This window comes from Montipora foliosa, chromosome 6 (assembly GCF_036669935.1).
Source record: "Montipora foliosa isolate CH-2021 chromosome 6, ASM3666993v2, whole genome shotgun sequence".
NCBI classification, from domain to species: domain Eukaryota; kingdom Metazoa; phylum Cnidaria; class Anthozoa; order Scleractinia; family Acroporidae; genus Montipora; species Montipora foliosa.
This window is the reverse complement of record NC_090874.1, coordinates 48,780,163-48,792,787: the sequence shown is the minus strand read 5'-3', so window position 1 is coordinate 48,792,787 and position 12,625 is coordinate 48,780,163. Positions and strand designations below refer to the sequence as shown.

At 40.4% G+C, this 12,625-nt stretch overlaps 1 protein-coding gene and 1 long non-coding RNA gene across 15 annotated transcripts in view; one reads left to right on the top strand and one right to left on the bottom strand.

The window, feature by feature from the left end:
• Window positions 1-550: 550 nt before the first annotated feature.
• LOC138007575 (uncharacterized) overlaps window positions 551-12,625 on the bottom strand; it is a 103,626-nt gene continuing 91,551 nt past the window's right edge. For 2 of the 13 annotated variants that reach the window (XM_068854565.1, XM_068854564.1), the window contains exons 6-15: window positions 12,568-12,600; window positions 10,052-10,084; window positions 9,821-9,853; window positions 8,521-8,553; window positions 8,290-8,322; window positions 6,991-7,023; window positions 6,760-6,792; window positions 6,106-6,138; window positions 4,740-4,802; window positions 551-2,937 (exon numbers count right to left, since the gene is read on the bottom strand). In XM_068854565.1, the coding sequence (XP_068710666.1) occupies window positions 2,741-2,937; window positions 4,740-4,802; window positions 6,106-6,138; window positions 6,760-6,792; window positions 6,991-7,023; window positions 8,290-8,322; window positions 8,521-8,553; window positions 9,821-9,853; window positions 10,052-10,084; window positions 12,568-12,600 (524 nt within the window). In that variant the 3' untranslated portion in view covers window positions 551-2,740. The remainder of the gene's footprint in view (window positions 2,938-4,739; window positions 4,803-6,105; window positions 6,139-6,759; window positions 6,793-6,990; window positions 7,024-8,289; window positions 8,323-8,520; window positions 8,554-9,820; window positions 9,854-10,051; window positions 10,085-12,567; window positions 12,601-12,625) is intronic. The other 11 variants (XM_068854566.1, XM_068854571.1, XM_068854570.1 and 8 more) reach the window with 11 other exon arrangements.
• LOC138007577 (uncharacterized) overlaps window positions 4,810-12,625 on the top strand; it is a 9,023-nt gene continuing 1,207 nt past the window's right edge. Inside the window, exons 1-4 of one of the 2 annotated variants that reach the window (XR_011124067.1) lie at window positions 4,810-5,568; window positions 7,474-7,653; window positions 9,004-9,183; window positions 10,535-10,714. This is a non-coding gene — a long non-coding RNA (uncharacterized lncRNA). Of the gene's footprint in view, window positions 5,569-7,473; window positions 7,654-9,003; window positions 9,184-10,534; window positions 11,260-12,625 lie in introns of those variants that run through there. The other variant, XR_011124066.1, reaches the window with a different exon arrangement.

Here is a 12,625-nt window from a genome sequence, read left to right as displayed (position 1 = left end):
TCTCTGGCTGTTCATCAACAACCACGATGTCCCCTTGCTCCTTGTCCGCCATCTCTGTTACAAATGATGCAAGAAGCCTTGGTTTGAAAATAAGATAGCGATTCGTGATTGGCTAGCAATACGAACGTGACTCGATTCAGGACACAACTTTGTTGGAAGAGCGGCAAAACACTCCAACATTGCTGTGTCAAACAGAATTGCTGGTTGTAATGTTTGATCAAAAGCAAACTCTATCCAACATTTGATCGAGCAAAAAATGTTGGACGAACATCTTCCAACATGGGCGGCCAAACTGTCGAACAATGTTGGATCGAGCAAAGTTGGAGCCTTCAATCCAACTTTGTTCGATAGTTTGGCCAGGGCTTAAGCATGAGACTAACACAATTATTATAATCGCAACAACATAATTGCATTCCATTTGGATTCACGACCAAGCCGATTTTGTGGCGGAAGGAGGAGTATTTAGAAATATTCGCTTCAGAAAATGTACACTTGATGAACTTGGTGCAATTCAGCAAATGGCCTCCCAGACAAAGTACACAATATCGCGTTGCACATTAAGTTCTTTATATTTTTTTTCCAATCTCAGAATATACCCCGGACCCCTATGCAGTCTTCCACCTCCTGTGAACCAAACAAATATTTACCGGCTTTGGTCACGAGTTGGCAGTATAAAACAATTACTGTCAAACTCCAGCTAGCAAAAAAGGATTTTAATTTTAGAAGATACAATTGAGATTTAGAAATTAGAATGATATCTACAAACAGCATATCCTTAATTTATATAGTTCAGTTAGCGATATAAATCAACGAAAAATTTCCAATGGTTCTGATGGTTGTTATTGCTTATTTTGTTCAGGATTTGGAACAGGGAACGAAATACGCTTAAGTAATGCTAGTTAAAGCGAGTTTCAATCGAGTATCATAAAACCGAAACCAAAGTAATTACTTTGGCCAATCAAAAAGGACGGAGGCAATCCAGTAAACCAATCAAAGCTAGAAGTAATTACACGTAGCCGACGGAAAGCGAGGGAAAATGTCAACGCGCAAGCCACGATTGGTTTCACTTCTGATTGGTTGAAAAAATGGCGCGAGAACTTTCAACCAATCACTGAGTGAGGAAAATGCAAAACCAAATCAATTCGCTAATTACGTTCGACACTCAATTTAAAACCGCTCTAATAGTTATTCCTAATGTAGCCCGCGGAGCAGGGTTTCTGTTGGCAGCGAACACTTGATAAATAAAGAAAAAACACTTTATAAAGAAAAGACCGCCACTTTGAAAGAAGAGCAAGGTTATGGCGAGACTCCTCCCAGCTCTCTTTATCACCCAAAATGACGCACGCTACTTTCGATTCCTTGCAAAAAATACGCCACCCCGCAGGCTAATAAAGATGCAGATTAAAGCCCTCTTTACCGTTGGGATCCCAAAAGAGTGAGCACTTAGACGAAATTCTTCAATACTCTTTCATGAAAACAGACGCTCAAGATGGATTGGATAGTGTGACTGCACAGGAAAGTGTGTGAACGCATGAGGCTTCCATTTCGGTACCTTGCTGTACTGCGGTATAGCCCAAGTAATACAGGCTGATTTAGCAAAAGAACGGGAACATCAGTTGACGACGGCGCGTGCAGAAAAATGTCCATATTAGGTCATGCAGACTAGAGTCGAATCCAGACTATTCCGCTGGACGCTCTCCCGTCGTTCCGTTCTGTTGCTAAATCAGCCTAGTAAATGCTTAGCAACTGCCCTTTCTTTATCTTGCGACATCACAACTGAACCAGCAAACTCAACAAATACATTGTATAGGGATTAAAACTACGCATACTTTGTCTATGTCGGGGTGCCAGAGAGAAAACGTTTAAATAGCTATTATACACCAACTAAAACAAGTGAAATTAATTAACTCCACTGGCCCTTTGTCATTTGGTCACATTCAAAAACGAGCCGAAAACTGAAAATCGAATTGGGATCCACTAATATATACAAGAAAGGGGACCCTGTCAATCTAAAACTAGGGCCCGCTTGCAAACGGACTCAACAGGGATGCTAGTCATGGGTTTTTTAACATCCCTCAAAGAAAAGAATTTGGCAGGGACTGGAGTGACACCTGTCCCACAAATGTAGTTTGTCTTACGACTGAGCTAGTGAGAGGAACGGACCTTTCCTTGAGATGGTTGCATTGCAAAGAGGTTTGTAATGTCATCTCAGAGATGGATCCATCGCTTTCACTAGGTTGGCTGTGGGATGTACGACTTCCGATTTTGTCAAGTTTCATGACGGATTAAAATTGCAATATCAACGTAAAAAAAAAACGGTGAAATATGTTTATCACAGATACGGAGATTTAACTCCGCAAAAGAAAAAATCGTTGAGGTTTGGAGCGCTATCATTGGGCATTTTTAAAAGCGTAATACGGAGCTACGGAGCAGAGATGGCGTTGTGGTGAGAGCACTCGCCTGCCACAAATGTGGCCAGGGTTCGATTCCCATACTCGGCGTCATATGTGGGTTGAGTTTGTTGGTTCTCTACTCTGCACCGGGAGGTTTTTCTCCGGGTACTACGGTTTTCCCCTCTCCACAAAAACCAATATTTGAGTTTGAGTTAATTTCGTTACTGTCCCCGTTTAGTGCTCTAGTGCGTTGCATTGCACTTGAAACAATAATGCATATACAAAGCTTGGGTGCTCCTTACAATTACAGACTCGATTTAGTTCGGTAGTCATTCAAACATGGCAATTTAAGCAACCTCTGGACCAAAGTCTTCACACAGAGGATCATGCATGGATATGTCATTGTAGTACGCAGCTCGCAGGCGGTACCGGTGATGGTACTTTTTCCAATATACTGATACTCCAACGACAACAAAGATGACAAAAAGGACAGCTGCACAAATGCCTATGATAGCGCCGGTGGATAGATCCTTCGATGAATCTCCTGTGAGCAAAAGAAAGATGATTTTCAGGAACATGTCAAAAATTTAGGCTTCGTGATATGCCACTTGCATTCTGGTGTAATTTACTACCGAGATCAGAATGCTTTGAAAGGCAACTTCTACCAGGTAAATTTCACCTGTTCTTTCTTTGTCTCCCGCAGAAAAACCTGAACAAGAAAGAATTGAAAGAGCAATTCCAGTCTTAAGCTTCACTTGCTTTGGCCCGGAAAATTGTACTTTGGCAAACTGAAACATAGTATTTCTTCTAGAATAATTATTACTACAGCCATAAAAAATATACATATATATTAAAAACTGTTGCAGATGTCCTATTGAAATCCCTACACTGTATATCACCTCAACAAAGCGTCTGCTTCAATAATGCTCTTGGTCCACGACTCAAAATAATGATAGTAAAGAGGTTCCACATCGAGTTGACATCACAAACCACGTTGGATTGCTGTTTTACTTCAATGCAAAGTAGTTTGTGTTGTCAACCTGGTACGGAAACCATTCCGCCCTATCTATAAGCGCGCGTTGGATATGAGATGGTAAAAAGACAACGAAGCGCATAACGCCGAGTTGGCTATAACCCGTCTCATATCCAACAAGTGTGAATGGAATAATAATATTAGGATTAAATTTTCATTAAATTCTGAATGCTTGGACACGTAGACCAACCGATGACCGACGAGACAACCGATAACTGTATGACCAGATTAGGTCGCACGGTATATGAGCTGAAAACCGAGGTTGAGTGAACCAAACAGAAAGCTAGAAACGTAATATACGAGTTTGAAAAGGGTTGCCGCAATGAAAGAGACTTTAGGTGAGAGACACTCCAATTTAATAAGGAGCTTCAAGGAAAAGGCGAAAAGTGAAATACAAACAATCTGACAATCTTGGAGATCACTTGAATAGTTCTGTGCCACCAGAATTTACAGTATACTCCACGCCCCAGTTGTTCAGAAGGTGGACAACACCGGATAAATCACTATCCATTGGATAGCGCAATTACTGGTTTTGCTAGACTAGTGTTCATCCACTGGATAGTAATTTATCCGGTGATAGCGCTATTCATCGTTTGAACAACTGGGGCCAGGAGTGGCTGTGGCTGTGGCTGTGCACATGCACTGTAAAAGGACGAAAAGAGGGTTCCTCCCAAAAGTGCCTGGTGCCTGAGAAGGGTGTTAGTGAGGAAGTTCCTGTGGTACTCGGGGAGGGGGGGGGGGGGGGAAGGGGGGGACTCGATATATCCCTGGGTGGGGAGGTGCGGCACGGCCCCTCATGCCCTGACCCTGTTTAAGACAAATATCGCTGATTTTCCTACTCTGTTTAAAACAGAATTCCGATTTTTGATACCCTGTTTAAGACATTGAACCCAGTTTAAGACAAAAATTGATAAATCGATACCCTGATTAAGAAGAAAAATGATAAATTCGATACCCTGTTCAAGACAAAAATCCCGCAAAACATACCCTGGCTGGCCGCACGTCCCCATTAAGCCCTTATAAGGGAGTACCCCGCCCCCCCCCCCCCCCCCCCCCCACCCCCGGGCTGTGGTACGACATTCACCACATGACCCTTGTCCTTCCGTCTTCTAAGCACTGACTTTGCAGGCCACATGATGAGGGATCAAAAAAGGTTTCAATATTTGATCAGTTATGAAAAATACTTCTTTTCCACATGCTCATTTCACTCAAAATGTTGAAGACCCATGCACAACATTTGATATTTAACTGATTCCCCCCGACCTTCCTCCACCATCCAGATCCAGTTGAATGTAAAAATGACTATTTCGTACCTCTATGCCCTTTGCGGTCTTGCTTATTGTAAGGAAGGTTTCCTCCAGGGGGAGGATCTGGAGCTGAAAAGATATAAGTAGGATAAATACAAAAAAAAAGTGTTCATAAGCTAATGGCAACTACAATATGTGCAGGAAAATAATTTGGTGTGAAGTATCGCTGAGGATAAAAAAATATACAAACAACAGCCCTAAAACCAACCAACTTTTTTTGCACTAAATGTTTAGCAAATGAATTGTAAACAACAGAGAATGTGTGACAGACTTGTGCGAGCGGGCAACATCAGCAGCTAAACTAGTCAAAACGGTTCTCTACTATACAATAATCAAGTGTACAAATAACTAACTGTACAATATCATGGAATATTTGTACTCGTTTGGTGCGTTCTTTGTACAATAACTAATACAGTTGGATAATAATTATAATTATTCTTCTCTTATCTTAATGCCAACTAACAAGTAACAAAATTTGTTGTTTCTTATTTTAGTGCAAATATTTTTGTGGTTTGGAATTAGCTTGCACCAATGTGGCTATATATAATTATGTTGAAGCTATTACAATGTTCCACCATACACCAGCTTCAAAGCACCTAAATAGATATTTCCACTATGGGCTTCAAAGTGGCTAAAACAATATTAATTTTGGTTTCTGTCCACTGTCACATTTCTTTCAGTTTTTGCTCAAGATCTGCAATTATTACTCCCTGCGTTGGTTAACATCTGTCTCACCAGTACAGCTGTACAGGGCACTGTCATTGACAAATTAACCAAGAGATTCAAGAAAGTTACCTATTGATGGTTCTGCATGCAGTCCTTTCGTAGCTAACAGGTAAAAATGAGCTAAAGCAAAAAAAACTTAAAGTTTTCTGGTTCTAAGACAGTTAAATCTAAAAGTGTCACTCTTTAGGAAAGAGAAGGTTACATTAATAAACAGGATCAGTAGTCTAGAGTGACTAGAGCAGGCTGCTCAAGCACAGGAGGTACTCTTAGCATTCTCCAGAGAAGTGACTGCTTTAATGATGCAATCCAGCTCTGTGCAGGTGACTCAACTAATGAAGGTGCTCTTGGAAATCTACGTTCTTGTAAATCAGAATGGGTTATTTACTCCAGCTATTTACAGTAAGGGCGCGTTCGATTGACCGTATTCCGGAATAGGAATACATGGAATAGAAGTTAGAAATCCTTCGTTTTTACGGAGATTCACATTAAAATTATCAAACACTTGCTAAAATGCTATTTTAAACATACCTTTATTATCCTTGTTGCTTCAAAAGCGCCAGACATACCGTTTTAAATCATCACTCCGCGTATTCTTATTTCGGAATAGGGTCAATCGAACGCGCCCTAAGTGTAACACAACACAAACCTGAAGTGATAGGCTTGATGTGTGGTGAAAGACCTTAAAATTACAAGGAAAAAAGTCAAGAAAAGTAACCGGCTGTAAGGGCTAGTTTACATCATGATGACTGTACATGACTGTATGCATGATTCAAGCTTGAAGAAGAAGGTTCGTACTTGTCCATCCTTTAATAAAAGGATCAGTAGGGTAACTAGAGCCGGCAGCTCAGACACAGAAGGTCCTCTTCGCAATTGTTAGTGGTGTGTACTTCAGTCACACAATCCAGCTTAATGGCTACTGGTACTTAAGTTGGATCACTAGCGTGACTAAAGCACGCTGCTCAAGCATAGAAGATAGTCTTAGCAGTCTCCAGAGATGTGTGATTTAGTCATGCAATCCAGCTTAACAGGTACTCTTGGGAAGCTGTTAATCTGGATGACTTGAATGACTAGAGAAGGTCCTCTTGGAAATCTCTGTTCAACATATTTGCAGATGCATTAGCTTGTTGCTTTCCTTTTTACTTGCTTTGTATGCATAACAAAAACCTTTTTTTTATTCCTGTAAGTACAAAGCAGTGCTCTATGGTGATATAATGAACTTGCTTGGACCAATGACAATGAGTCGTTAACTCTGGCTATTTATAAACATTTTAAATTTTATAATGTGTAACAAAACACAAACCTGTAGTGTTAGTCCTGACGTCTGGTGAAGGACCTAAAAATCACAAGGAAATCAGTTAACAAAAGTAACCTGCGTTAAGAGCTGGTTTACTGGTACATGTATGATACAAGCTTAAAGCAGATGCATCGTACTTCGTGATATGGTGAACTTGCTTCGACCAATCAGAAAGAGTCGTTTACTCTTGACTGGCTATTTTATAAACATTTACAATAAGTTTAACACAACACAAACCTGAAGTCACAGTCTTGAAGTCTGACGTTGGACCTTAAAATTACAAGGAAACCAGTCAAGAAAAAGAACCTGCATTAATTAATTAAGGGCTGGTTTACATGAACATGTGTGATGCAAGCTTGAAGCAGACGCATTGTACTTGTCCATGGACTCAAGAAAGCCCTTCAGAGTAAAAGTCAGTCCAGCTGGGTTTGCCATTACAAGTCACCAAAATCCAGCTAAAGAGCCAAAGGTAGCAGTTAAAAGGGTGACAGTTTTTTTAGTGGACTTACAGTAGACACATTTAATCCTGTCAGCATGCCCCCCACGACAATTAAGAATAGGTGTGCACCACCAAGGTTCTCAAACCTCGACCCTATTTAAGGGTAGAGAATTAAGATTTGACACCCCTTTAAGGTCCAAAACCAAAAAAAAGACATCCTATTTAAGGGAAAAAAGAGAACTCATAAATGTAACTGATAGGTCGTTTTACTTATACTATAGAAATTTAGGTGACAGCAAGAGGCACATAAAAGGAGAAGCACTGCGTGACGACCCAGGGTGACAAACCAAATAACGGCTGCCCCATGATGGCCGTGTGGGAGTGAGCAGCGCATGTATGGCAATACAAGCTATAAATGTCCCTTTACAATCGCTTTGTTAAACTTCAAAACGTGTATTCAGGTGTGTAGTACAGTTTTTGTGTGTTGGGGCAGATACTGCAATTTAATGCCAGCCCCAAAGAGGTATCCACTGATGATTAAAGTTGTCTGGTGTAAAAGAGAGTTAAATCTAAAAGTGTCACTCTTTAAGAAGGAAAGGGTTACTTTAATAAAAGGATCAGTAGAGTAACTAGAGCAGGCAGCTTAGACACAGAAGGTCCTCTTGGCAATCGTTAGTGGTGTGTACTTCAGTCACACAATCCAGCTTAATGGCTGCTGGTACTTAAGTTGGATCACTAGCGTGACTAAAGCACGCTGCTCAAGCATAGAAGATAGCTTAGCAGTCTCCAGAGATGTGTGCTTTAGTCATGCAATCCAGCTTAACAGGTACTCTTGGGAAGCTGTTAATCTGGATGACTTGAATGACTAGAGAAGGTCCTCTTGGAAATCTCTGTTCAACATATTTGCAGATGCATTAGCTTGTTGCTTGCCCTTTTACTTGCTTTGTATGCATAACAAAAACCTTTTTTTAGTCCTGTAAGTACAAAGCAGTGCTCTATGGTGATATAATGAACTTGCTTGGACCAATGACAATGAGTCGTTAACTCTGGCTATTTATAAACATTTTAAATTTTATAATGTGTAACAAAACACAAACCTGTAGTGTTAGTCCTGACGTCTGGTGAAGGACCTAAAAATCACAAGGAAATCAGTTAACAAAAGTAACCTGCGTTAAGAGCTGGTTTACTGGTACATGTATGATACAAGCTTAAAGCAGATGCATCGTACTTCGTGATATGGTGAACTTGCTTCGACCAATCAGAAAGAGTCGTTTACTCTTGACTGGCTATTTTATAAACATTTACAATAAGTTTAACACAACACAAACCTGAAGTCACAGTCTTGAAGTCTGACGTTGGACCTTAAAATTACAAGGAAACCAGTCAAGAAAAAGAACCTGCATTAATTAATTAAGGGCTGGTTTACATGAACATGTGTGATGCAAGCTTGAAGCAGACGCATTGTACTTGTCCATGGACTCAAGAAAGCCCTTCAGAGTAAAAGTCAGTCCAGCTGGGTTTGCCATTACAAGTCACCAAAATCCAGCTAAAGAGCCAAAGGTAGCAGTTAAAAGGGTGACAGTTTTTTTAGTGGACTTACAGTAGACACATTTAATCCTGTCAGCATGCCCCCCACGACAATTAAGAATAGGTGTGCACCACCAAGGTTCTCAAACCTCGACCCTATTTAAGGGTAGAGAATTAAGATTTGACACCCCTTTAAGGTCCAAAACCAAAAAAAAGACACCCTATTTAAGGGAAAAAAGAGAACTCATAAATGTAACTGATAGGTCGTTTTACTTATACTATAGAAATTTAGGTGACAGCAAGAGGCACATAAAAGGAGAAGCACTGCGTGACGACCCAGGGTGACAAACCAAATAACGGCTGCCCCATGATGGCCGTGTGGGAGTGAGCAGCGCATGTATGGCAATACAAGCTATAAATGTCCCTTTACAATCGCTTTGTTAAACTTCAAAACGTGTATTCAGGTGTGTAGTACAGTTTTTGTGTGTTGGGGCAGATACTGCAATTTAATGCCAGCCCCAAAGAGGTATCCACTGATGATTAAAGTTGTCTGGTGTAAAAGAGAGTTAAATCTAAAAGTGTCACTCTTTAAGAAGGAAAGGGTTACTTTAATAAAAGGATCAGTAGAGTAACTAGAGCAGGCAGCTTAGACACAGAAGGTCCTCTTGGCAATCGTTAGTGGTGTGTACTTCAGTCACACAATCCAGCTTAATGGCTGCTGGTACTTAAGTTGGATCACTAGCGTGACTAAAGCACGCTGCTCAAGCATAGAAGATAGCTTAGCAGTCTCCAGAGATGTGTGCTTTAGTCATGCAATCCAGCTTAACAGGTACTCTTGGGAAGCTGTTAATCTGGATGACTTGAATGACTAGAGAACGTCCTCTTGGAAATCTCTGTTCAACATATTTGCAGATGCATTAGCTTGTTGCTTGCCCTTTTACTTGCTTTGTATGCATAACAAAAACCTTTTTTTTATTCCTGTAAGTACAAAGCAGTGCTCTATGGTGATATAATGAACTTGCTTGGACCAATGACAATGAGTCGTTAACTCTGGCTATTTATAAACATTTTAAATTTTATAATGTGTAACAAAACACAAACCTGTAGTGTTAGTCCTGACGTCTGGTGAAGGACCTAAAAATCACAAGGAAATCAGTTAACAAAAGTAACCTGCGTTAAGAGCTGGTTTACTGGTACATGTATGATACAAGCTTGAAGCAGATGCATCGTACTTCGTGATATGGTGAACTTGCTTCGACCAATCAGAAAGAGTTGTTTACTCTTGACTGGCTATTTTATAAACATTTACAATAAGTTTAACACAACACAAACCTGAAGTCACAGTCTTGAAGTCTGACGTTGGACCTTAAAATTACAAGGAAACCAGTCAAGAAAAGGAACCTGCATTAATTAATTAAGGGCTGGTTTACATGAACATGTGTGATGCAAGCTTGAAGCAGACGCATTGTACTTGTCCATGGACTCAAGAAAGCCCTTCAGAGTAAAAGTCAGTCCAGCTGGGTTTGCCATTACAAGTCACCAAAATCCAGCTAAAGAGCCAAAGGTAGCAGTTAAAAGGGTGACAGTTTTTTTAGTGGACTTACAGTAGACACATTTAATCCTGTCAGCATGCCCCCCACGACAATTAAGAATAGGTGTGCATCACCAAGGTTCTCAAACCTCGACCCTATTTAAGGGTAGAGAATTAAGATTTGACACCCCTTTAAGGCCCAAAACCAAAAAAAAGACACCCTATTTAAGGGAAAAAAGAGAACTCATAAATGTAACTGATAGGTCGTTTTACTTATACTATAGAAATTTAGGTGACAGCAAGAGGCACATAAAAGGAGAAGCACTGCGTGACGACCCAGGGTGACAAACCAAATAACGGCTGCCCCCTGATGGCCGTGTGGGAGTGAGCAGCGCATGTATGGCAATACAAGCTATAAATGTCCCTTTACAATCACTTTGTTAAACTTCAAAACGTGTATTCAGGTGTGTAGTACAGTTTTTGTGTGTTGGGGCGGATACTGCAATTTAATGCCAGCCCCAAAGAGGTATCCACTGATGAGTAAAGTTGTCTGGTGTAAGACAGAGTTAAATCTAAAAGTGTCACTCTTTAGGAAGGAAAGGGTTACTTTAATAAAAGGATCAGTAGAGTAACTAGAGCAGGCAGCTCAGACACAGAAGCTGGTCCTCTTGGCAATCGTAAGTGGTGTGTACTTCAGTCACACAATCCAGCTTCATGGCTGCTGGTACTTAAGTTGGATCACTAGCGTGACTAAAGCACGCTGCTCAAGCATAGAAGATACTCTTAGCAGTCTCCAGAGATGTGTGCTTTAGTCATGCAATCCAGCTTAACAGGTACTCTTGGGAAGCTGTTAATCTGGATGACTTGAATGACTAGAGAAGGTCCTTTTGGAAATCTCTGTTCAACATACCGTATTTATTCACCTATAAGGCGCACCATTTTTCACGAGAAACTATGCTTGTTCGATGAAAATCTGCTTAAAACTTGGGGTGCGTCTTATAACCGAGTATTTTCGCGCAACGAAATATAACTTTTCCAAATTTCCCTATTAATTAATGCTAAACTGAAATAAATATGTAAATAAATACCGGTAAATGAATAAACAAAAGACAAACAACGTTGATCATCGACTTTATCTGATTTGTTGGTTCTAAAATGAACCGGGTGGCTCTGAAAAGAACCGTTTGTGTGAAAGCTCGGCTGAGCTGTCTGTCTCGAACTCGTTGACAATCGGCTCTTCTTCATCTTCTGTTTCTTCTTCTTCGTCGTCGTCCCAAACCAAATCATCTTCATCGAATCTTCGTTTCCATCGAGAGCATTGTTGATGCCACAGGACTTGAACGATCTCGTTATCAAAAGCACGTGCTTGAAATGATTGACGTCAGAACCAAATTGCTAACCTCGCTCCCACGAAATGGGGTAAACATTCGAAAAAACTGTCATGGCCGGTATTAAATACTCCCATCGAGGCATGTTTGGCAGTCATCTTTAACTCGCCGGAGAACAAGACATGCTGTTGGTTTCTCCATTTACGGACCATCGATTCAGATAGGCCGTATTCCCGAGCAATTTCACGATTGTTGTCTACGGCTTCCGCTTCTGCTACGATCTTCAACTTGAAGTTTAGATCATAGGAATGACGACGAGTGCTTGGCATAATTACTGAAAGTTTACGGTACTCTGAATGAATGCTCGAAGATTAAGATAAGTTTTGCAACTGCTGAATGAAAGATCCGTCAGATGAGTATTGTTTACAAACGTAAAAACGGAGCAATTAGTATTCATAACTTAAAACGCTGTTTCCTGAGAAGATGCCTTGAGCGAATTAAAAAGTGTGACTTTTATGCTGTTGTCCATGTGTGACTTTTTTTGCTATTGTTTGTAATGTGTGACTTTTTTGCTTTTGTTTTGCAAATGGAAGCACCGTAATTAGTAACATTTGGAAGCAAATTGTTGTAAGTACAGCGACGTGGTCAACAAAATTTCCCGTAATTCTGGGTGCGCCTTATAACAGGGTATTTAGGTGAAATTTTCATTTTACTGACTAGTCACAATCATCTTCGAAAGTTTAGGGTGCGTCTTATAACCGAGTGCGCCTTATAAGTGAATAAATACGGTATTTGCAGATGCATTAGCTTGTTGCTTTCCTTTTTACTTGCTTTGTATGCATAACAAAAACCTTTTTTTTATTCCTGTAAGTACAAAGCAGTGCTCTATGGTGATATAATGAACTTGCTTGGACCAATGACAATGAGTCGTTAACTCTGGCTATTTATAAACATTTTAAATTTTATAATAAGTGTAACAAAACACAAACCTGCAGTGTTAGTCCTGATGCCTGGTGAAGGAGCTAAAAATCACAAGGAAATCAGTTA